General features: G+C 46.5%; 10 protein-coding genes across 10 annotated transcripts; 6 read left to right on the forward strand and 4 right to left on the reverse strand.

Moving 5' to 3' along the window:
* Positions 1-1,115: 1,115 nt before the first annotated feature.
* On the forward strand, positions 1,116-1,313 carry N7537_001746 (uncharacterized protein; the record flags this gene model as incomplete). Its single annotated transcript, XM_056892804.1, has 1 exon — positions 1,116-1,313. One exon carries the CDS (start codon positions 1,116-1,118, stop codon positions 1,311-1,313), a length of 198 nt encoding a protein of 65 aa, XP_056757799.1.
* A 204-nt stretch (positions 1,314-1,517) lies between these two features.
* Positions 1,518-2,192, forward strand: N7537_001747 (uncharacterized protein; the record flags this gene model as incomplete). The annotated part of the gene is made up of 2 exons (XM_056892805.1): positions 1,518-1,914; positions 2,104-2,192. 2 exons carry the CDS (start codon positions 1,518-1,520, stop codon positions 2,190-2,192), a joined length of 486 nt encoding a protein of 161 aa, XP_056757800.1.
* A 3,178-nt stretch (positions 2,193-5,370) lies between these two features.
* Positions 5,371-5,893, forward strand: N7537_001748 (uncharacterized protein; the record flags this gene model as incomplete). The annotated part of the gene is made up of 4 exons (XM_056892806.1): positions 5,371-5,440; positions 5,495-5,644; positions 5,711-5,806; positions 5,859-5,893. The coding sequence occupies 4 exons, from the start codon at positions 5,371-5,373 to the stop codon at positions 5,891-5,893; spliced, it is 351 nt and encodes a 116-aa protein (XP_056757801.1).
* A 5,017-nt stretch (positions 5,894-10,910) lies between these two features.
* On the forward strand, positions 10,911-11,399 carry N7537_001749 (uncharacterized protein; the record flags this gene model as incomplete). The annotated part of the gene is made up of 1 exon (XM_056892807.1): positions 10,911-11,399. The coding sequence occupies one exon, from the start codon at positions 10,911-10,913 to the stop codon at positions 11,397-11,399; it is 489 nt and encodes a 162-aa protein (XP_056757802.1).
* Positions 11,400-12,461: 1,062 nt separating this feature from the next.
* On the forward strand, positions 12,462-16,068 carry N7537_001750 (NACHT nucleoside triphosphatase; the record flags this gene model as incomplete). Its single annotated transcript, XM_056892808.1, has 2 exons — positions 12,462-12,800; positions 12,913-16,068. The coding sequence occupies 2 exons, from the start codon at positions 12,462-12,464 to the stop codon at positions 16,066-16,068; spliced, it is 3,495 nt and encodes a 1,164-aa protein (XP_056757803.1).
* A 337-nt stretch (positions 16,069-16,405) lies between these two features.
* N7537_001751 (uncharacterized protein) lies at positions 16,406-17,242 on the reverse strand (the record flags this gene model as incomplete). The annotated part of the gene is made up of 3 exons (XM_056892809.1): positions 16,406-16,657; positions 16,685-16,802; positions 17,070-17,242. Coding segments are annotated over 3 exons (543 nt in total), but the record flags the coding sequence as incomplete, so codon positions are not given.
* A 63-nt stretch (positions 17,243-17,305) lies between these two features.
* On the reverse strand, positions 17,306-18,433 carry N7537_001752 (DNA-binding domain-containing protein; the record flags this gene model as incomplete). The annotated part of the gene is made up of 5 exons (XM_056892810.1): positions 17,306-17,410; positions 17,438-17,859; positions 17,893-18,003; positions 18,259-18,311; positions 18,345-18,433. The coding sequence occupies 5 exons, from the start codon at positions 18,431-18,433 to the stop codon at positions 17,306-17,308; spliced, it is 780 nt and encodes a 259-aa protein (XP_056757805.1).
* A 435-nt stretch (positions 18,434-18,868) lies between these two features.
* Positions 18,869-22,597, forward strand: N7537_001753 (uncharacterized protein; the record flags this gene model as incomplete). Its single annotated transcript, XM_056892811.1, has 1 exon — positions 18,869-22,597. The coding sequence occupies one exon, from the start codon at positions 18,869-18,871 to the stop codon at positions 22,595-22,597; it is 3,729 nt and encodes a 1,242-aa protein (XP_056757806.1).
* Positions 22,598-22,808: 211 nt separating this feature from the next.
* Positions 22,809-23,033, reverse strand: N7537_001754 (uncharacterized protein; the record flags this gene model as incomplete). The annotated part of the gene is made up of 1 exon (XM_056892812.1): positions 22,809-23,033. The coding sequence occupies one exon, from the start codon at positions 23,031-23,033 to the stop codon at positions 22,809-22,811; it is 225 nt and encodes a 74-aa protein (XP_056757807.1).
* Positions 23,034-23,130: 97 nt separating this feature from the next.
* On the reverse strand, positions 23,131-24,197 carry N7537_001755 (uncharacterized protein; the record flags this gene model as incomplete). Its single annotated transcript, XM_056892813.1, has 3 exons — positions 23,131-23,155; positions 23,209-23,534; positions 23,604-24,197. The coding sequence occupies 3 exons, from the start codon at positions 24,195-24,197 to the stop codon at positions 23,131-23,133; spliced, it is 945 nt and encodes a 314-aa protein (XP_056757808.1).
* Between the last annotated feature and the right edge of the window lie 267 nt (positions 24,198-24,464).

Genomic DNA, 24,464 nt, shown 5'->3' on the forward strand with positions numbered 1-24,464 from the left:
TTGTGGAGTTTATCTCAGTTCCTAAACCAGTTCTTTGGCATACACATGGAATCTCGGCCAGGATCCGAGTCTCGGCCAGGGCCAGTGAGGCTGATTATTGATCGTGTCTAGTTGGATTGTGTAAGAGATGTCAACTCCTAGTTCGCCCAGCTGTCACAACATCACCCCACGCCCTAATTCAGCGCCTCTTTTTCTATCTCCGTTAGGCAACATAGTTATAAAATGAAAATCCTGATAGATTTTGAAAAGAACGAGAAATCTCATAGCACAAAATGGCTTTCGGACTTTGAAGTGGGATATGTCGGTGTTTCCGAGTGGCGAAGAGAGTGTCCACTTGACTCCACAAACGCCACAGTTCACCGTTAGGGTGTGGCTTGCATTTTGCTGGTTAAAGGGTTAGACAAAGCTAGCAATTGCGGTCTGATGTTCTCCATTCACCCGACTCGGGGATCATGTCCAACTATGTCTGTGGGAGTAGGTGCCTCCATAATAAATATATGTACCATGACCAAGATGAGATACTTGCATACTAGTGGCGCGCCACATCCAACGATAGGGTCCAGGCATGAGACTTGCGACTCACTAGATGCCAGGAGCCGAATAACAAGGCACCAAAGTTGCGATAGGGACCAAACAACATTGGGCATGAACCTGCTGCTTGATCCGTGCACGGAACTATTGAAAGAATAAGCTCCGAGGCACCACCCCCTTTGCTTTGAGGTCCCGTGTCTCAATTCACGACTCCTATCCTCGCACATGAACCTCAACCATGTATGTCAAGACGTTTTCCTGTCAGTTTTGTCAGGTTTCCAGGGGTGACCTCGGGCCCATCGGGGTAGCGGGCGAAAAGGCCAAACCAGAAGTTCTAGGTTGTACAACAGTACAGATCATGGTGGAACCCTGTCGTGAGGGGACCCGGGGTCGATCTTGGCACTAGCTTCAGATCTCATGCAGTGCATCTTCGATCTCAGAGATCTCCTGTACATGCTCCACATCTGGTGTTTCACTTGGACACGTACCCGTCGATCATCCCAAATAGAAAGTACTATGCAGTACACACTCGCCCCACTGTTCGATTCCGTTGCCGGAACGTGTTGCTGCAAGGATCTTGCAGTATGCCGGGCAGACCTTTTATTGAGCTCACAAATATTGGTTCTGCGGGAATGGTGGCTTCCTTGGCCGTCCCAGGTACCTGGTCGCCGACCTTCGTCCAGGCTAATCGTGTACTTTTGAATGGTGGCGACATTCCCGTGGTCCCCGCCGTGGCCTACCACACGATTGAGGTTATGGGTCCAAAGTATATCTGTTATTGATTATCGGCGAGTGCCATGAAGTATATGAAGCCCTGGGTACGGCCACGTTCATACTTGACCTGATTCTCGTATTCCTCCATCTCACCAATCATTTCCCCTATTCTTCTTGCCTCTCTTCCATCCAAATCTTATATAATTATACTTCACGGCTACAGTTCCACGATTTCTCGTTCCAAAGCACCATACCGTCAAACAAAAACAAAAATGGCCGGCCGTGAATTCACACTGTCCTTCGAGACTACTCCCCCAACAGCCGCCCAGCCCGGTTCCCCTTTTACAATCCCAGTAGTCATTGCCGTGAACCCAATCGGGACACCCGCCCAAAATGTGCAGCACCTTGTCGTGAGCGCCTCTCTCCGCGACGAATCTGGCGCAGGAGCTGCCGTTGGCTTGAGCGGGAATCTCACGGCAAGCGTGCGGAGCAGAACCGATAACGCAATGAGCGGATATGCAAAATTCAGCCCACTCACTATATCGCAGCCAGGCAAGTTTCGGCTGCGGGTGATGCTTAGCGCAGCTTCGTACAACGGCGTTGTAACGAAGGAGTATGTTGATTCGACGACCATCCATGTGCACGCTGGTGCGGCTGCCCAACGGCCAAGTGGGTCAATCCTTTTCCTTGCTTCGGTCGTTTTTGCTTTGTTCCGGGTCCCTTTTCCCATCTTCTGTCCGATTCTTTTTTGATCTGCCCCTCTCCCACCGTGGATTTTTTCCCTTCAAGGCCAACAGCCAACATTTAGCCCCTCCTGCTTGCCCTTTTGGGACTTTTGCTGATACGTAAAAACTCTAGCTCCCACTCAGGTGGCACGTCTTCAACGGCTCACGGCTGAAAATTTGGATATCTCCGCTGCGGATATCGCGGCGTGGGAACGCGCATGATTGAGGGACATAGCACTCTTTCCTTTTTTTGCTTCGGGGGATCTCCGGCGTTATTCATGTTTAAGCTGCACGAAAACCTTGGAAACTTATTTTTATTTTTATTTTATTTCTTTATTTATTTATTTTTTGCCACGAGTGATAAGTTTCCTTTAAACAAATGCAAATCCATCAACTAGTCTCGAGCGGTCTATATCCACTTTTTCTCGAATAATTTTTGCATGCATACTCCTCATTGCATCGTTTTTAGCGCCGCCTATCCCTATTCTCGGATGGGGTTTCCTCTATTCCCGTAAGTATTAGCGCATCCACTAACTGAATCAAACCAAAATGTTAATCCCTGTAGATTTCTTTTTAATTTAGCTGCAAATATACTCAGGATTTACATGAAGGCACTCGGAGTTGTTTCCCTTGTCCTTCCTAGTTCTATGCAAACCCCAAATCCCGAGCTCGCACAACGTCAGGCTTTTCCCCAGGTCATTGATAATGACGTAGCAGAGTGTTCTCGTTTCGAGTGAATTCACTATTAGTCCGATTATCATGATACTCTTCGGATGATGCTTGGGATGAGAAGAGCATCTGGCATAATACAATGCATTAATTTCAAAATAGGGCCTGAGACACCTCTAACCACTTTCTGTCTGTAAACAGCAGGTGGATGTGCTGGGTGGGACCAAAGTAACAGAATGGAGCCAGGTAATGTTACCGTTTAGTCTAATATGTTCACGGGCTTTGGGTAAAGGCACTCATAAGCGGGGCAAATGCACCCACATACACATTACCGAGTCTTGTGTAGAATATAGAGTTCCCTGAGCAAATAGATATATCCTCACCTATTCTCATCGCCTCCTTATGGGTCACATAAAGAGCCAAAGAGCCTACAAGGACAAGGCAAGATGTCCAATTGGACTAGATACATATCCAAGTCCACGCATTCGGATAGTTGTACCTTATCTATATTAGAAAGATCGACTTCCTAACCTAGTAAGGTAAGACCCTTATAAATAGTGGCCATTGATCATCTTTTGTGTGAATATTTCGCCTGTGCGTACCGAAGTAGTGCCGCAATATAAAACAGTCATCAAACTCATATGTGAGTGGGGTAGATGGCGGGGACTCGATTGTTGTCTGGTTTCGATTAGATGAATGTCTGACTTAATATGATCTGATTAGTTGTGGCGCGCACTTGGTATACTCCTTTATCTCACGACTGTGCAAATATCCGGTACTTGACTTTGTTGTTTGAGTTGCTCTTACAACGAAGTACTGACTACTTACGTCATTCGAGTGCATAACTAATCATATAGCTAGATTTGAGTCAACCTTATACATAGTTAGCGAAAATGTAGCCATCAAAATCAATTCTATTTAGACTTTTTGAGTCATCTAGTGAAATATAACGCCTATCTCTTGTCGGGTCGTTGCTGTCATGGGACAATCTGCCGTCCTCTTGACCCGATCAGGTTAGGAGGGTCATTCCCTTAAAGGCAACATGGCAAGAGATTCTATTTAAAATGACAAATAACTTAAAATTACCAATATTGGAGAGAAAGAACGCTTAGCCCTGCACTTACACAAAGCTATTTTTTTTTCTTTCTTTCTCGTCTGTGTTTCCTCATGAACCCGCTGGCGACACCCGAATCTAAACCCCAGGTGCCTGGGTTTTAAGTTTATACGCGCCTGGGTCATTCTCACTTGCAGATGGGTATTTAGTCACCCGGGGGTGCATTTGAGTAATGTATAGCTCTACACGTGCAAGCCATCTAAATAAGATACCCGCGGGCTATATAAAGCTGTTAATATCGCCGATTATTTGATCTAGATTATTTTTCTCTCACTTAAATACATCATGAATATAGGATAAATTTCGCTACAATCTCGTTCCCACCTAACCTAACTCTTCCCTCTCTTCTCTTTCCAATATGCCACGTATCCGTCACCACAGAAGGCACCACACATGGCCCCACTGCGGCTCAGAACTGTGTACGCGTGAGCCCGGCTTAGGAATGCATGTATCCAAGTTAGGCGATGGCCCCACAACCTACATCCCACTGTTTTTTCAGGAAGCCACGGCGGCTCCTCTCAGCACAGAAGAATTTCTTTGCGATGATATGGGAATGCCCGAACTTTCCCGTCAGCCAAAACGAATGCCTCGGCTCTGGTTCCGATCATCTATCCAGGGCCGAAGCGATCAGAACTCGCTGTCGGGGTCGTTGGGGCAGACGAAACAGGCTTATCGGAGTGTCCTGCGTCGACTGACACGTCGGCCACTCTTGAGCAAGGCTCGCTCTTTGCTTATAGTGCCTTCAAATATGAGATCTAGTGATTCATTTATAATGTCTGGTTTAATAACATCCCATGATGCGGCTGAACAGACAGTTTTCTCGGACTCGGAAAGAGGGAGGTCTTCTGTGGCTAGAGCCGACGCAGCAAAATTCATGGCTGAAAGACGACATCGGAGGTGTCATTCTGAGCAACCACGCGCATGGAAAAAACCGAGCTCTACACTGTGGACACTTCAGGAACAAGAAGAATAATCGTCCTTTATAGTATTTTTTGGACTGCTTGTGCTTTTGCTCGCTTTGCATTGTAATCTTTGTTTGAACATCTTGTTCCGTTTATATGGTTGGGCTTTGAAAAGGGCGATCTGAGCGAATTTCAAAATGCTCGACAGCATGGAAGGACGTCTGTGTAATTAGTGTCCAAATAATTTCTAATATTATTAGTTAGCTAAAATATTATCTTCCTATCTTAAATCTATACTCTAAGAAGCTTTAAATTTTATTATATCTATAAGACTCGATAAAGATAAGATATAAGAGAAATACCTAGAATTACAATAAGAGATTGTATAAATTATATAGTTAGGATTCCTTAGTAAATTTGTCTTATTTATAACCCAATTAGGGCCCTAGCCTAGGTTTATATTGGGTCTAGGTTGATGGTAGTAACCTAGAACCTGGCGCTAGATCGAGATTTTGGACCCGGACCCGACCCAAACCCGGGGATTTTCTGCAACCAGAACGATTGGGTGATAAATCCCAGTAATTCCAGTAAGTTCCCTTGAAGTGCCTTGGTTTTCGTACAGTTTATCTGACGAATTCTATCTCTAGAATCATGGATGATCAAGAATCTGCCATTGGGCCCTCACATGAATCGGCAAACAAGTAACGTTTGCAAGATGCCAGTAAAGAACGATAAGGGCTTCATTACTGGGGATGTAGATGCCGCTGCTTTTGTAGCCCCTGCCAGTGAAAACACAGAGCCGTTTAACTGAATTCAAATCTGCGATGCCGAACTTCAAGCGATACTTTACGTGCTTACCAAGCCTTATTACGGGGGTTATGACAAAGTGAAAGGCCAATGGCTTTACGACGTGGTTTGCAACACACCGGAACGGCTTTTATTCCACGAGCTTGGCCATGGGTGGTCTGCATTTGGTGAATTCACAACCGGTAAGTGTGGAAACAACTTTGCTCCCGTCTTTTTGCACACTGCTAATCTGCGATATTGTTTTCAAGCTGACTATAATTATGGATGGAATGACGTTGTCCTGCGTGCTCAAACACAGGCGGTCAACAATAATGTCAACGACTATCTGCCGCTTAAGAACGCTGGTATGAATGGCCCTCAAAGTCCAACTAAAATGAAGGCTAATAATATATCTAGATACTTTTGCACTCTGGGCCGGTGGTGAGTACTAATAATCGCCTTGAGGCGCATGTTTGTCAAGTGGTGTGACCCTAACTAATCAATTCCTTCCAGCGGTGATTCTTCACTTTTATAACTGGGGTGATGGCTCATATAAGCCAGTGTGGTATTTGGATAGCCTAGTCAAATATCTCCCAGGATCAAGTTTGTTCGTCTCAGAATCTTTGGATTTGGTGGACTTGCACTATTTGGGGGTGTTGTATCGTTCCAGAAGCTGGTAGATGTTTGCTGGCAGTCTGAGGGGGTATTACTGATGCCAACGCCGTCATGAGTTCCCGCTTCTTGCTTCTTGTGTTATTCTTGGGTAAATTTAAGCAACTTGGATCTATCGGATTTGATTCCACAGTGCATTTTGGCCAGCATATGCCTGTGTGGATAACCCTCTCCTCCCTAGATAGTTGGATTATATCCTTCTGTCTCAAATACGTCCAGATTGCACAGATTTTAGCCCGTCTTACGCTTCAATAGCGGCCCTTTATGAATCTCCTGCAACCTGCCGGGGCTTCCTGAGATTCACACACGCCTTGCTGCCCGACCTAGTTCCCGTAATATTTAGACTAACGCTCAGGTTCGCATTGGTTTGCTCTAGAAGAAGGTATCACATTGACTCGGGTGCTCGAGACATAGATCTACCAAATAATCTAGGGTTATACTATTGATCCTATTTACTCTAATTTCCACCCTTATCGATCACAACCAAAATAACAAATGCCCCAGTCACCTTTATCATCACAGCCACGCGTGACAGAATTTGGTGAGGTACTAATTGTAGGTATCATTTTATCAAACCATGCCCCTATATCTCGTTAGAATCAACCCAGAAAGCTATAGAACATGATTTTCGTACTTTAATCTTCGTATTTTGAGGAAAATGTAGATAATGCGAATGAGCTCAGCACAGGCGATAGACGGTTGACTCATTCACGAAATGAAAGATCGTTTTTTGCAGCATCAAATGTAGCATACTCACTCGGTTTGGTTCGACCATCAATAGCTTTGATAGAGATATCATCGGTGCCACAAGAGATTTTTCCGATATAACATCTCTGTAGAGATAGCTCTTCCGCAAAAATATCTAATAGGTCCTTCCAGGGAGTGTTTTCCACTCCCGCTTGTAGCTCGGTATATGTCACAGACGGCAGATAGTGTGTGGCTGATGTAAGTGATAGAGTTGAGGATCCTACTGGGCAGGGAAGGGACTAGAGATGTAGATCCTGTGTAGACTGGTAGAAAGGTTGAGCTAAACTAGGAGTTGAAGGGTGGGAATAAGAAGGTGTATTTGGGGGGAAAGGCGCACTCGGAGAATAAAGGGAATAGTAAGGGGGCAATGGAACAAAATTTGTTGAAAATGGAGACCCCAAATCTGGAGGTAAGCAATAGGAAGTCGGAGTTGAAGGGACAAGTGGTGGGCTATCAATATCATGAGCAACCAATCTCACCTCAAAGAGCTTGAGATTGGTCAAGGTGCCTTTACTCTTGATGAGCATCGATTTCAAAGAATGAGAAGTGATATGAATATAATGGAGATGAAGTTGTTCAAGCCTATTGAGCTCAAGTCTTTTATAAAAGTCCACAGCCTTGTAAGGCCGCGAGTTGTAGGCTATGTTCTGAGCATGCGAAAGTGTGAGTCTTTGCAGGTGGGGTGCGGCATTGGTAATAGTCATATTCTCGACAGGTATGCAAAGGTGGAGATCTTCTACCCTATTCAGGAGAGGAATAAGAGAATTGTATTGTACTCCCTTGGGTGCAATCTCGGGTGCGATATCAGCACAGTAATGCGTTACAGATATGCAACGTCTTGACTTTTCGTCCAGATCCGCTAAGCGCTTGGAGGAGTCTTGATAGAGTTAAAGAGTTAAGCTTGCTTACTTGGCTAGCGGTGCCACCAAGCCAACTCAAACTCCTCTAAGTGAAACGGAAGTCAATTTGACTTATTAGGCGGCGCCAACCGAGAAATTGAACGTTTTGCTGTCGTGGGTCGAGCAATAAGCTCGTCGTATAATGCGCAAGTCCGATTGTGTTTAGATTTTCGAATCTTTCTAGACATTTGCGAAGCCTAACACCGAAGGCTTCTGATTCTAGGAAGGAGCTTGGGGTTGTCGGCGACCATCGCTTTGTATGTGGTGTAACGCGCCTTTAATTCTTCTCCCTCCGCTAGGCGACAATTTTTCGAGGAGACAGAAAGTTCACCATATTCTTTAGAGTGCGGTCGTGAAAACCTTCAAACACAGTCGGTATCATCCACAACTCTTGAACTCGTTTCGGGGTATCATTTGAACTGGCAAGATCTTCTAATTCGCGAAGACTTTCGCTTATCACAATGAAACGAATACTCTGGAAATATCGATCGGAGAAGTGATCCAACGATCTCTCGTATAATACACGACATGACAATCTGAGCATCTCCCCTTCAGGCAGTTGTAGATGGCTGCAGATCATAGATACCACCTCTGTAGGCAGAGAGGTAATCCACATTTTCACTGTAGTATTTGCGACACGAATTGTGAATGTGGTGAGATGGAAACTTTATAAGGAGGCAGAGTTGAAACCTGTCAAAACGGAAATAGAAAAGGGCGAAGAGGGAAGAAATCCCAGAATTGGGGCTAAAAACGCTGTGGGCTTCTAAATCGCCTCTGTAATTATCGCCTCTGATTACATTAATCACAGTAATTACATCGCTGCCCCGCTAGCCCAGACAGCATGTTCCCCGCTAAGCTGTCTTAGCGGATAGGTGTAAAATAAATCAACATGCCTTGCTTCGGTGTCTATTAATGTAGTCTTAAAGATTCGTCCAATTATTGATTCGGTAGGGAGGTTTATACTAATACGTTTATTATAGCGGAGTAAACTCAAAGCTAGACAAACGAAGTTACAATTTCTCAAACTTAAACTGATATATACAATAAGCAAAAGCCAAACGCATGTCCATCGTACTGAGCCTAGTGCAATGCACGTGGAATAGATAGACACGGCGTATAGCAACCAAGTATCAGAGAGACTTTCTAGGTTTAGCAAAAATAAGGGCCGCCTCCGTCTTTCGTGGACCTCATATCATGGCACATGAGACACCTACTGCACTGTGTCCCGAGCTTATTCCCAATTAAAGATCAAAAACAAATATACTCCGTCGACTTGAGAATAGCCCGCTGGAAAAAATATTGCCATTGCTACTGCCAGTGCTACCAGAAGCTATACCCACCTCCAAAACGGTACTATCGCCTTATCTAGCCACTTTCTCAAGGTTCCTGCTTTTATGCAGACGAGGTCGATATTTGCCCTTGCTTCAGCATAGAATTTCCGGATTTACGTCAATTTATTGATATAGTAAGATCACAGAAGGATGGGCCATCAGGTCGCCTAGAATATCACGATTACAATATGTTCCACAAGCTGAGATTGGGCAATGTCCGTAATCACATGAGGCATAATTGTGCCTTGACTCATCATCCTCTTCTCGATATTCGAATTATGACGATACTTTGGATCGATGAGCACCTCCATTGTCTGTGTGTGCTGACTTGTTATGCAATACATGGATTACAAGATATTTTGTCGCAAATTCTTGCAAATTCGAAGGCCCTTGGACATAAGGATATAGCGAAGTGGCTCCGAAGGGCTTTTGTTGAGGCTGGCTCTATCTTTTCTGGTGGGCACAAAAATAGTTACTTTCTGGTATCTTCAAACCGCCCTGAAATACCCAAAGGTTATGGGCCAACTCTTCTAGAAATATCAACTGTGCGGAACCTAGGAGATGGCCAATGGCCTAACAAATAGTGGAAGATCAACGTCCATTCTTAGGGTTGCGTGCTTGGGCTGGAGCTGTGTTTTAACGGGCTACTGTCACATTGTATCGACCCATCATTGTCTGCTGGATGATTGGGCATTGTTTCTTAGTGTTAATATTTATAACGAATGACTTTGCTCTTGTTTTCACTCGGGGCGGTACATGTGTAGTTTAGAAAGCGACCTCTCGACCTCTAAATAAGCCTTTTCCCGAGGGATCGAAGGCCCGCATAGACAAAACGACAAGGTCAATATTAATCCAGACTGTCGGGTGCGACTGTGTATAACGACCAAATATCTCTCAAGGATAACTTTTTCCAACCCAGTCGACATCATAATAACCTACCCCACTTGAATACGTCAAGTGGGCATGAGTTCTCAGCTAAACTATCCTTTTATGTACTAGCTTAGCTGACGGACTTGTGGGGGCCAGGTGACTCAGTCACTCGGTTAGGACGGCATTCTAGAAGGACGCTAGAAGGAGAGTTAGGCGGGTTTGATTGGCGACGAGACAGAAAATTGGAGCACGGGGTTGTCTCATAAAGGCTTCATGTTTTCGCATTCTTGTTTATATTAATGCCAACCCCGCGCGATGACCCACTTGGGCGGAACGATGAAGTCACGAACCCAAGAGGAATCAAATACGAAAGACTTTCATATATGAATAGTACAACATATACGTTTATGCACATTCCGACGGAAAAGTGCAGATTGTAGACGTGTCATTTCAAATACGGGATGTGGGAAGTGAGAAAGCAAGCCTAGACGTGTTCAGATGGTCAAGATGCGGTGAATCTGCGGGGTCCAAGGAGCGGGAAGAGGAGGCTCCAAGGCAGAAACAATTGTTGATTGGCTGGTGGACGGGCGATAGGGCACTTTGTCCCTCGGAATCTCCCAATCTCACCGACAACAAAAATTCACACTAAACCTTACCAGTGGATCTCCCAACTTCCTCCTTTCAACTTTTATTGGTTGTAATTTGAACGGGTCCGTTGCTAAGTCATTCGCTATGAAGCTAATTGGTTGCGTCTCTCCCGAGGGCGTTCCTTTGACCGTGTTTGACGACATCATAGCGACAATGTTGTACTTTGTGCTCCATTTTGGTTGGTTGCCCTATGGGACCCCCCCCCCCCCCCAACAAATTACTTGATTGTCTCGAATATAAATAAACCTTCCCCGGAGGCTGTTTGATTTCTATTTCTCATCCTCTACTTCATATTCCAAGTGATGCACACTCAATCCAACATCTACCCCAAGAGATCGCTCTCCCAAACATCAGCTACCTCAACCTCCTCCTCCTCTCACACTAGCCAGTTCTCTCAAGAGAAGAAGCGCTCCAGATTGTCGAAGCCTATCTCCAATCTCTTCCGATCCAAGTCTCCTGCACCAATTGATATCCCCAGGGGCCAGCAAGACAAAATGTCACAGCCTCGAGACATCCCGCAGAGCAATCACGTAACTTCATACTTCCCGGACCAAGACTACACATCAACCAGCCCCATCCAGATGTCTGCCAGCATGGGTTCGCCAAAGGTGGACAGCCCTAAGCGCGCATCTACCCCCACCCGCAAGAACAGCGGCGACTATAAACGCTACAGTGGAACTGTCAACCACTACGGTCGTCACTCCAACGACTGGCTATTCGGTGGCTTCAGTGTTCGCGAGACTGTTCGCGAGAGCCTCGATAAGCTCCGCAGCCAGGATAAGGAGAGCTGAATGAATGCTCCTGCTCTGCCATATCAAATAAGTCCAACATGTGGACCCCCTGTCGGATATACTCTGTCTTGTTTACCCCCTTGGTTTACATCCATCTTCTGATGACACCCACCCCGACCGTTCGGCGGAATCAATACCTGACCCGCCATGATTTGGAAGCTTTTTTGCTTCAAAATCCTGAAACCAAGTGTGGTCCGCCCTGTAGGGGCGTGACTGTGCTCAGGCGTCAGCCACCGCGTCCTCATGTACGCATTAGTGAATCGTCTGTGACCCTACTTCGTTTTCAGCTCAATCTCTGCCCTCATTCCGTGTGGCCGCTCGTTACTTGACTTGTACCGGTCGCTGCTTGTGTTCTCTCGGGTCTTGAATATTTCATTATTCCTATTGGGTCATGAACTGTGTTAGATTTGATATCTCACTATTCGCACGATTTTATTCTCTCGCATTATACGGTCAGTTCAATTATTAATAGAGCAGACTCAGTCGCGATCTTTTATTGATCTTTTATCAAATGAAATTTATATACCATGAAGTGTTGCATCTTGCAGAACATAAGTACAAACCAAAACTACTAATAGTGCACCAATTAATCTGCTATAGTATAACGAAATTCCCTCCTTACTACGAACCTTAATTCACTATTCTTCCTATTTAGAATTCGTTATAACCGGGTTTTACTATAATGCAGAATATAAAGTCTCATGCTACCCCCGCAGGAACAGTTTTTTACCCCGCAAAGTCACGGGGCCGGTCCTGGCCCTAGCCCAGGTAAATGATGAGTTTCATTATGTTTACGATGGTGGTCTGGATGTTTTCTACTTTCACTGGATTTTATGGTCATAGAGCCTAGAATCCCCATTCAAATCACGGGGTCCAGCACTAGCAGGGATGTTTTGCAACTGCCATTGGACAGTCGATCCTTGGTCGATAGCCCCGCCTGGCCACCCCTCTCTACCTACCCTCCACAGGTCTCTCACCCCTCTGCTGGGATGTTATTTAAATTTGTCAAGTCATCCGTGTCTTGCCAACACTCACTAACATATTGGTGGATTAAGAGTCCTCATGTCCCAAGCCCTCACGGCCGCCGCGCGCCTAAAGCCCGAGATCCGCCTGGCTCAGGCTGTTTCGGAGTTTGAAGCCGATCTGTCTGGAGAACAGAAAGCGGCTTTTCGCACCAATAAAGCCAAGACAATACAATCGTCCCCAAATACTCAAGATGTCATGCGTCTTGCTGCGGAGATCGATCGCGTTTCTGGACGAAATGGCCGCTGTCTTGGGCCCAGGCTTATGAATCTCCTGCAGGCAGTTCAGAAATTTGCTGCTCTTGGTGATGTAGTTGTGGGAGGATCACAAAACCTGATCGCGTGCGGAATTTGGACGATAGTTCGAACATCGTTGGAGGTAGGTGTTTCATCGCTCGCATTAAATGAAGCTCGGATTTTCTAGGGGGGGGCCAAAGGATGAATAGGAATCTAAATACACTCCATCATTTTGCTGACTGCCTGATCACTAGCTTCTGACAAAATTCTCCTCGTGTCTTGAGAAGCTGTCCGTGCTATTTATGAAGGTTGGCCGATCAGCCCCTCGCTTCGAAAGCATGGCTCTGCTTTATCCTCGTTCCAGGGATTTACAATCATCACTTTGTGAATACTTTATTGTGGTCGTTCATCTCTGTCACGAAATATTGCAGTTCACGCGCAAGTCAAATTTGAAGAAGTTTGCTTCATCATTATCCGATTCAAACTTAACTCAATATCAGTCCGATCTTGAGTCCTGGGGGAGTACGATCAAGGAGGAAGTTGGCCTTCTTATGGCAGCTAGGATTGAGAAAGAAGCTAATATGAACTCCAAGTTACGTGATGTTTCATCCAAATTCTTTGGGATAACCTCAAACCAGCAAAAGGTCCAGGCTAGGCAACGAGTTCTCGATATATGTACCAACTTTGACCACATGGTGGTGTGGAAGCAGATTCGAAAGGCTGGAAACACAAATATTTTTCGCCAATGCCCACACTATCAAAGGTGGAAAAGTACGACAACGTCGAACTCACTGGTTTATACGGGCAAGCTTGGGGCCGGCAAGTCTGTATTGCTTGCCAATATAGTGGAAAACTTGCATCTGCAGGTGCAAGATGAGGTTATACCGGTGGCCTTCTTCTTTTCCCGACATGATGTTTCGGAGAGTTTAAAAGCACAAACTGTGCTCGGTTCGATTGCGCGGCAACTTCTTGAACGAGTTTCAGATCTGACAGAGCCGGCTGAGCTACTCGGGCGAGTAAACAATATGGGTCCCCCCGAGAAAGTCTTTGCTCTCCTCCAATCCGCTTTCCCGCAAGGATATAAGGTGTTTATCGTAATTGATGGAATTGATGAACTAGGCCGGGAAGAACGAGAATTGCTGATTCGACACCTTCACACACTTCAAAGGATGTTTGTAGTTTCACTTTGCGTTTCGCTTCGGGAAGACGCAAACGACCCGCTAAAGATCGGCTCGGAACAGCTTTCTACTGTTACGATAACTTCGATACCCGAAAACACATCCGATATCGAACTCTTCATTTCACAGGAATTACAGAGATGCATCGAATCCAAGAGGCTTATTGTTGGAGATATATCCCTATTGCTTGAAATACAGGAGACCCTTACCAAATTCTCAGATGGCATGTTTCTCTGGGTAGCTCTTCAAATTGAGTCCCTCTGTGCCATGGAGACCGACGAGGCAATTTCTCGAGCTCTCAAGGACCTCCCGAAAGGCCTTTCCGAAACATTCGGGCGCATCTTACAGAGATCACAGAGACTTGGCCATTCATATCAGAAGTCTATCCTGGAGCTAGTGACTGTGGCTCAGCGTCCACTTACACTGGAAGAACTGCGCGAGGCGCTGAGTGTAGCTCCAGGTGACACTAAATGGAATCCAGCGCGGCTTCTCAATAACATCCATAGCACCCTGGCATGCTGTGGAAGCCTTGTTATTATCGATGAAGAGGAGTTGACTCTACGTCTCGTCCACCACAGCGTCAAGCAGTACCTTCTCTTGGAGTTCAAAGACCCAGCTAGTGGGCCAATCACAATTGTTGACGCCCATGCAAGGATGTCGGATATCATTGTGACTTATTTGAGCTATTCCGACTATGATCGTCAGCTGTCAAAGGCTATCATTCCTGAGATCAAAACGGATGAAACGATGAATGGCATAGTTCGGTCTACACGCTACTCATTGGACTATATGAGTGGTCTTGCATTGAAGCTTCTTCGGTCACGAAATGACTCCAACTTCAACATGGGGAAAACACTCGCGGCAGCAAGAGCCGCGCGCTTCCGTTCAAGAGATCACTTTTTCTTTCGTGATTATGCGATGCTATGCTGGCAGTCTCACATCTCACGGTCTTTACCACTGGGTCCCAAGAGCAGTAGCCTTTTTGAAAGGCTGTGCGAGCGGAAAGCCCTAGACCCTGTCACGATGACGGATGATGAAGCATCGTTCCTGCTCTTCCGAGCCGCAGAAACGGGTAATCTGTTTGCTGTTCGATATATCATCAGCTCAAAGCCAAGGCTAGATGTGAACAAGAAGATGAATCACCACGGACAAACAGCATTACACGTGGCTACTTGGCATGGAGCTGAAGCCACCGCTCGGTTCCTGTTTACTTGGGGGTCTACCGATATATCCTCCACAGACCTTGAGAAGAATACGGCCCTTGATCTGGCAATTAGAAGGGGCCATGTGTCTATTGTAAACGCTTTCCTTAGTCACTATCCCCGGCATCCCACAATGACCGACTTGGTTATCGAATCGTTGCGCCATCATCTTGAAATCACTAGTAACTTCAACTTTGATGTGATCAGTGAAGTACTACTAGTGGCAGCACGTAATGGAAATGACACATTGATCGGAATGATTCTCCACGACAGGCGGGTGCAACTCGTTCTGAAGCGTCGAATATGGAGAGCCATCCATGCGGCCGTGAGCGGGGGGCAATATTCGATTGTTAATGAGTTGCTCGCCTATTCGAAGATACCACGACTTATGGATTACGAGATCCAACTTGGCTATGATTCACTACAACAAGCTGTTAAGATAGGGGATCGGAGAATTGTGAAGTCTTTGGTTGAGTCCGGGATGTTGGATGTCGATTCGATTAACCAAGACGGCTTGACAGCGCTCCATATTGCAACTGAGCTTAACAATCTGGAAATGGTGAAGTTACTGCTGCTTCATTCCAATGCGTCTCTCGTGTATGTCACCGGCGGTCAGAACCAAACTCCTTTACAGACGGCTCTTTTCTCTGGGCACGACGAAGCAGCAAAGCTGATGGTTCAACATGTGCTCAGTGGCACAGCCACCAACTCGAGCATTGACACTGGGGATTTGTCCAAGTTAGGGGGAGAAGCTAAATGTATTTATACGCCGTTTCATTACGCCGCTGAGAAAGGCGATGCTTCCATGGCCAGTTCTCTTCTTAAACTTGATGCAAACTTGGTCCACAGACTGGATCACGAAGGACGCACACCATTACACTTGGCTGCCCTGAAAGGCCATTTGCATATTGTTAACCTGATACGTGCCATTGAGGGTGTGGATCTCTTTTCTATTGATGATCAGGGCTATTCACCTAGGGACTATGCAATGCAATCGGGCAATACTCCTATAGCGAGGTTAATGTCTTGACCATTCCATACTCAAGAATCAACTCACCAACCTGGAGCCAGCAGGATATATATCAAGGAAAAAAAGGTGGGGGAAAGAAAACGTAGACCTATGGACCTATAATTACTATAAGAAAGATAGAAACCTATCAATTTTGTAGATTATATAGACTGAGATACAGTCAAAAGGTTGTAAATGATACCAAAGAAACAGCACATAACCGTGCCAAGCCCACCAATACCTACCCGGCATTGGTGGGCTTCATAAGATTACAAATTTTCACAAGATTACAATTTCTTCAACTAATAATGCATTAAACCACTATTTACAAGTAACCACCATGACTATCTATATACCAATTTCCATCTATACTATCTCTTGCCGCCATTGAAGCTTCATGCTTACTTTCTAATAAATCCCTCGCCGCCTGGGCCTGCTGCTCTGCTTCCAAATCCTTGGCATGCCTAGCCTGTAGCCGTTGCAACTTCTTGGAATCAGCATCTAGCCTTTTTACTATCTTTCTATTTGCCGAGAGAGGGGATAGCACTGAGCCCCTTGATCCAAGAATCGATTTCCCATTTCTTATGGTAGTTGCAGCTGATTTATGTGCCTAGGACTTCTTTAGAGCGGCCCTTACTAAATCAAGCTCTTGGACTAAAAGCGCATTTGCATCCATACTCCGCTGTATATGCCTTTTCACTCTTTGAGATTGATACTCCATTTGCTCAATGTCATTAATAAGCTTAGTATTAAGCCTATTAACCCGCTCAATTGTATCTGGCGGCGAATTGGTGATCGAGCTTGGGATATCTGGTGGGGGTGACGGGGTAAAGATCCTAATAGGGGACCCTTGAGTATCAAGATCCCTTTGCCGTAAAGGACTAAGAACAACCTCTGGATCTAGAGGGTATATACCCCTAGATTTAAAAGAAGATCGAATGGTTCTTTGGGTTAATGCTTGCTCTCTAACCCCCTGGATTATCCGGAAAAAATCCCGTTTTTTGCTTGCACTTCCACCCCACATAACAACCTCACTATTTTCCTTACGGAAGTAGTGTTTTAAGCATTGAAATGCTTGGCCATCTAGCGGTTGACAAAGGTGCGTAGTATGGGGTAGAAAGTAGAAAGGAATAATGAAATGTTCCTCGCAAAAAGTGATAAATTCAATGGTTGTATAGGAGCCATGGTTATCCATTAAAAGAAGCCTTGGCCTACCCTTTTTAACCCTTTCTTTCGAAGCTTCATGAAAGGAATAGAGCTATTGAAGTGCAGTTTCATCGTCAATCCAACCATTGGGGGTAGGCTTGATTCGAAAATCGGGGGTTTGAATATTCTCATACCACTCTACCATATGTAGACTACCCTTTGGTAGAAACTAAGGTAGCATAACCCAACCATCGGCAGCGATACATTCAATACCGGTAATCGATTCTACTTGGCCACCGGTAGGATTACTACATCTAGTACTAGATGTAATAACCTTTTGGCGCTTGCCTTGGCCGATTTGGAAGCCGGTTTCATCCCAATTAAAGATCTCGTTTGGTAGGAATTGATGCTTCTTCATAACCGTAGAAAGGTTATTAAACCAAAGGAATAAAGCTCCGAAATTCTCGCTATTATCTCTCGATTTTTCGGTAGGTTTTAGGTTGGTATAGTTCATCTCTGGGGGTAGTGTTTTTATAAAGCGGTATACCCAGCTTTCGCTAACCACCCGATCTTTTAGGAGGTGATTGGCGGCACGCTCCACGATCTCTGGGGTAGGAGAGGTATATGCATTATGTAGAGAGGCTATCCAGGATTTTAATGCTCGCTCTTACATTGGATTTAATGCCTTTCTTTGGCTACCAACGGCGGAATTAGGCTTGCGCCCATGGAGACGGCAGCGTAGCCGACCGTACGGAACCCCAAATTCTCGCGCTAACTTAGCAATGTTAGGCTTATCACTCTGATGGTAGGCTTCGATAGCATTTAGGATTTGAATCTCGATGTTTTCAATTGCTTTTGACATCGTGGGGTGGTACAAATTAGGTAGGAAATTGATTGGAAGGGGAAAAATTGTAATCTTGTGAAAATTTGTAATCTTATGAAGCCCACCAATGCCGGGTAGGTATTGGTGGGCTTGGCACGGTTATTACGAGCGTCAAGAGACGAAGGCAGAAATATTTTAGTTAATAATGATTGGTTTATATAATTTAGTTGACCAAGTATTACCATCAACCAGCCAAGTGGTCGAGCAGTAACTCAACCATCGCATCTTCCTTGGTCTAGTGGTGATGATTTCCGCTTGTCATTAATACCGATAAGCGCGGGAGACCGGGGTTCGATTCCCCGAGGGAGAGATTTCTTTTTTGTTCCTCTTTTTCTTTTTGGTCCAGAACTGTATCATTTTTTATTTTACAAAATAAATAACTAGTTAAATAAGTATGAAATGTGGGAAGTTTCTGACGCAACTTATTGTTAGGGCTGACCACAATGCGGACTTATGATTGAGGCTCTGCCCAGGTGGACACCCATGCCCTCGTCGGGAAGGAATAACAATGTTTCCAACATTAAAGGGGGAAAAATGCCTCAGATCACTCTCGAATTAAATTTATTCAGGCAGACATGCGCGATGTGAAATAGTGTGAGAGACTCATGGTGAGGCTCGGTAATTTGGTTCAACTTCTGCCACGGGAGCCTAGAGCCTAGGAGACTAAGGGACTAATTGTGCGACGTTTATTTAAAATATAATGTCTGCCACTTTAGGTCTCTAGTCCAACATTTGCCCCCAAAAGAAACAAAAAAGACAACCATGGGGTTCCTGTCTTCTCTCCGTAGGACAATGCCTGAATTATTCGAGGGCAGTGATGGATCCCCCGAGCCGGAAGAGCCCCTTTCTCCGCTCCATGCGGCAGTTGATGCGGAAGATGTGGACCAAGTGCGCCAATTGGCCGTCACTGCGGACCCTGTCGATCTGACTGCCGCTTTATGTCGATCTTGCCAATGTGGTAAGATAAACAGCGCGCAGGCTTTGCTTGAGACCGGGCGATGTGATGCCAACGCAGTGGTGGAGGGAGACACGGTTTTATTCTTGGCCGCGAAAAAAATCGACTTGGCCATAGTCAGACTCCTGCTTCAGCATGGGGCCGATGCCACGATCAGATCCAAGAACAAGCGGTCCGGAGACAAGCCCCCAGCCTTTACACCCCTTCACGGAGTGGCGGACAGCTTGCGTCTCTGCGAAAAGTTGGAAGACCTGCCCCGCTATGAAGCGCTGATGCAGTTACTGCTGGATGCTGGGTGCGACGTCAATGCACAGGATGCTCACGGAAATACTGCACTGCTGCTCTCCGTACACAATGAGATCGCCCTGGTTCCATTTCTCTTGCAACACGGTGCGGATCCGAACATCGCAGAGGACCGGGGAGGGACATCTGCGCATTTCCTCCACCACCCCCTAGACCACCCAGAGTGGTTCAAAGGCCTTATGGCAAAGGGAGCTCGCCTGGACATTGTTCGAGGTGAAGATGGTGATACCCCGCTGCATGCATATGCGTCTAAATGTCAGCTGGGCGATCTGTCGTTGTTCAAGCCCTTTGTGAAGGATTGGATGATCACTGACGGCAATGGCAACACACTTCTTCATACCGCCGCCGCGAGACATCGTCCCGGGAGCAAAACTATATTGGAACTACTGAAGCTTGGAATCGACCCGAACCAGAGGAACCATGAAGGGCAACAGCCAATTCACATGGTCGACGGCTCCCAACAAGATATCCAGGATATATTGGACATTCTCTGCGCAGTCGGTGCAGATCTAGAGGCTAGAGATAATCGTGGTTGTACGCTTCTCACCAATACCATGCGCCGCCCGCAGTGGAATTGTCGCGAGCTCCTTCCCTATCTCATCAGCCGCGGAGCCAACATCAACGCGCAGGATTATAAAGGCAATGGGGTACTATCGTATCTGATCGAACCGTTCTGTTTCAAGTCCGAGTACTTGGACTTTTTACTTTCCCTTGGAGCAGATCCAAAAATGGTAAACTACAAAGGAGACACGTTTTTGCATCATCTCGCAGCCAATTTTGCTACTATAGGCCAAGATACGGTTCTTTCAGCCATAATTCAACTCATCAAAACGGGAATCTCCCCGACCATTCCCAATTTCCGAGGTTGGACACCTCTGCATATGCTATGCAGCCAGTCCTCAGATCATTTGTTCGCAGCGACCGCAGAGGGGGGCAAGTGTGCTCTCGATCTACTCCTAGATGCGGGCCTTGGTGTCGCTCTAAACATGAGTGATCATCAGGGCATTCGACCTATCCACCTTGCTGCCACGGTTTCGGAGCACCTGGTCGGTAAATTACTTGCTCGTGGGGCTGATTCTACAGTTTCCACAAAGGATGGCCGCAATATGTTGCATATTGCGTCAACCGCGCGCCAAAGTAACTGTGTTGGGCTAATCTTGGCCCACTACGAAGCCAAGGAGCTAGCTCCAATGCTAAATGCGCAGTCGGAAGATGGGAGAACGCCGTTGCATGTGGCCTGCCGTTCTGGAAGACTGGAGACGGTGAAACTCCTCCTCGCATACGGAGCAGATGTCAACATCGAAGACAAACGCAAGTGTACTGCTCTAGGTGCATGTGCCGAGTCCATCGCCGAAGACCAGCTCTGGCAGGTGGCCGACGATCAAGAAAACATGATGAACACGCGCTCTGCGGCAGGTATCTTGGCAGATGACAACAAACGGCCGACACAGCCCGCATCAAAGATGAAACAGACTCGTAACAATATCAAAAGTCTGGGGTGGAAAGGAGAAATTACATCTGAGAGTTCGACACTCGGAATTGGACGAATCGTGCGAGCATTGGCGTCTCATGGAGCCTTGACATATAGAAAGGAATTTTGCGGTGGTCCCATGTATAATGCGGTTGCTGAGGGAAACGAGGAAATGGCTGTGGAACTGGACCGGTTATCACGAAAAATGAGCCTTGAGATGGGAAATTTCCGCCCTCTCAATACTGAATTCTATCTGCTGCGCTCGCAGCATCTCCCAGCCCTCCTCCAGGAACAATTCAAGGTGTATGTTTCTGAACATAATGTCTTCCCAATGATCTTGCTCGGCCACCACGAGGAGGTTGCACATGCGCTGGAGAGGAACGCTTCCATTATCGAGGACAAATCCTCAATGCCAGCGGTCATGGCGTCGCTCGCGAGGTGGGGATTTTCGGAGCTCTTTGGCCGGATTGGAAGCACAATGACCGGAAACTGGATCAACGGCAGCGACACCAATCTTCGGGGCGAGAACCAGACTCCCTATCTTTTGACGGCTGGTCAACGAGACCTTCCTAATTTGGATGTCATCCAGGTCATGGTTGAGAAGTTCAATGCAGACGTTAACATCAGATTTGAAGCGGACATGGTCGATAAACCCAAGGTATACTACCAATCAACCATGGCACTGAAGCGACATTACAAGCCAGGTGACACGATCCTTCATCAACTGGCCCAAGGTACGCATTGGTGGTATGAAGGAGCCATTCGGTACCTCCTGGAACACGGGGCCGACCCCAACGCTCGAAATGACCAGGGAAAGACGCCATTATGCAATGCAGTTTCACGGGGAGAGATGGGAGGCCATCGCCAGCTCGAAATCACCAGAATCTTGCTGGAGGGCGGCGCCGATCCCAATATCGCTGCGACGTGTGGCTATACCCCGCTGGCCATGTCGGCACATGACACCCAGTTATTCGAATTGCTGATCGAATATGGAGCATATCCCTCTCAGGACCACCCTATGGAACTCTTCGTTGCATTATATAGTTTTAACAAAGACGTGGTCTCCGCTCTCTTGGAAATGGACCTGGACTGCAACACGACGGTGTTATCCGATGCGCAGTCCCATTGGCACACCCACCGCTTCAAAAAGGTTCCGGTAAACCGTGGGCTTATCCTGAGCCCTCTTCTTTACATCTCAATGTTACCATTCAACGAAGCCAATAGCCGTGACCACGTCTGTAGGATGATTGGATTCCTACTAGAACGCGGTGCAGATCCCTTCCTGCTTTGCCACGCGAACCAAGTGGTTCTTCACGAGATTTTCGCTAGCGGAGGAATCATCCAACCATGGCTAGATATGCCCCGCCTTGACCTCGAACGACGCGATCCTACAGGGAAAACGCTGCTGCTGGCAGCGGCGAGCTGTACGACTGGAACCGACTCGTATGCCTGCACACTCTCAGCGTACCCACTCCGAGGTGGACAAATTGGACTGGCGTGCTGGAAGGAGGGCGACCCGACGCGTGCAATGACCCTCTATGAACGGGGAGCGGATTTGACCGCAGTAGATTACGAGGGCAATAACGTGTTGCATCATCTCGCTGATGTTGACTGCTCCAATGATCACTTCGCGTCGATTGAAGTTCGACGGACATTGACGGTGTTCGTGGATAAAGCACCGGAGTTGGTGCACCAGACCAATGTGCATGGGCAGACACCCTGGTCGATCGCAGCGGAGAAGAATTTCGTGGAATTCATGGATATTCTGTGGACAGATAATGTGCGCGCATGATGATAGCCCGCACGTATCATTTATTCGAAATATGTGGCCATCGACGAGGGAAATGAGCCATTATTGACCCCAAACTGGCGATACAAGATGGCTTGGATATGTTACCATGGCCGGTTTCTACAGTGCATGTGGCAGAGGAACATCATGTATATTAGAGTGCATTTGCGAGTCACCATGTAACGAGAACAGCAAAGACCACAGGAGGTAAAACTTATGCCTCTCCGTTTCGCGGGGACCCTCTTTCCAAAGTTGATATATTGTCGTCTTCCAAACTAGTTTTCCATTCATAATTAGATGAATTTTCCGGGCCCGTTGGATGCGTCGGTTCAAATGTTACACCAGGTCCTATCTCTTCATGTGTTTGGTCCACTGCCGCACGTTCCACCTCCCCATTTGACATGCTCCCGTTGGTGAGGTCGCTGCGATGAGTAGCCATACTGAAACTAGAGAGGGGCCCCCAGTTGCTCATAGTTGGACACAAACTTTTTATTATCCTACACCTTTTCCCTTCCGCCCAGGGTGGTTGGGTGGATCTATTGGCTTCCCTTGGCCTCTTCTCTGGAAACATGATCGAATTTTTCCGAGTCAAAATATACAATATTGTATCGCACAGACCAGACAAGGCCATCATCGAGCCCGCGACGCAGAAGTATGTGGCACTAGGGGTATGACCGGCTGTAGACGCCATCCGTCCGATGGCGAGAGGTAACGTCAGCGTGATATAAACGACCGGGTATAGCACCATGTAGCCGTTGACCCGTTTTAAGCGAGAGAGACTATCAGTGTTGAAGCCTCCTAGCCTAACGCAGTCGGTAATTCTGCGCTGGAGGTGAATGAACATAATAGCATGGAGCAGAAGCGTAAGAAATTGTGCGGCGAAGATCCAGAAGTAGTGTGTCCACAGTCGCAATGCCGGGTGTCGAGTTGTTATCCAACACTAGGAGAAAGAGAAAAGAGATCAGCCATGTAATACCAAAAAACATGTGTCAATGAATGGGGAACTTACCCATGCAACTGAAGGGAACCAGACATACCGACCAACGATCACGATCGGAATGACGACCATCAACACGCCGAACATCCATAGACCGACTACCATACCCACAAATTTCCGATGGCCCAACTGGAAGTCCAGCACGACATGTAAAAAGGTAAATACGGAAATGGCAAACACAAACACTCCACTCATCGGATTTCCTGCCTGTAGCCAAATGCCTTGCAAAAAGCACGAGGCATCAGATGCATGGAGGGAGTTGGTGGCAATCCACCGCAAACTGACAATGAACCCCAAGCCTTGTAATAAATCCGCAATTGCCAGGTTGTATACAAGGACGATATATTGATTGTATCCGATATATCTTCGATAATATCTGCGCCAGAAAATGAACCGATAAGTAAGGAAAAATAGTACTGAACAGATCGCCACTAGCGAAACGGAGGCGATGGATGAAACTGCAATCAGCCCTTTTCGCAGTAATGGAGGTAATGGGTCGATCACATTCGCTCCGAGAGGCGAAGTCGCCGGATTAAATTGTGATGGTTCATTGCGAGACTGTAGGTGTCGGCCGTTTGACAGCAACCAGTTCACATAATTTGACATGGCAATCGTTGGTTGTGACTAAGAACCAAAGAGCTTTTGACCCAAAGAATGGATCCAGCACGATATAAATACACATACCCCACTTGAGACATCTCAGTAGTTATAGCTGGGTCCTCTAGCCTGTGAATGCATGAAATGCTACCTTAGGTAGGTCATACCTCATATGATCCAAGGAATAGGAACATGAGCTTAGTCTAAGGCGACGTATCCGGGGTATAAGTTTGATGTTATGCTTATTTAGGTATAGTATAGGTGGGGTATGCGGGG

Source organism: Penicillium hordei (assembly GCF_028827395.1).
Source record: "Penicillium hordei strain IBT 12815 chromosome Unknown utg000001l_segment0_segment0, whole genome shotgun sequence".
In the NCBI taxonomy this organism is placed as follows: domain Eukaryota; kingdom Fungi; phylum Ascomycota; class Eurotiomycetes; order Eurotiales; family Aspergillaceae; genus Penicillium; species Penicillium hordei.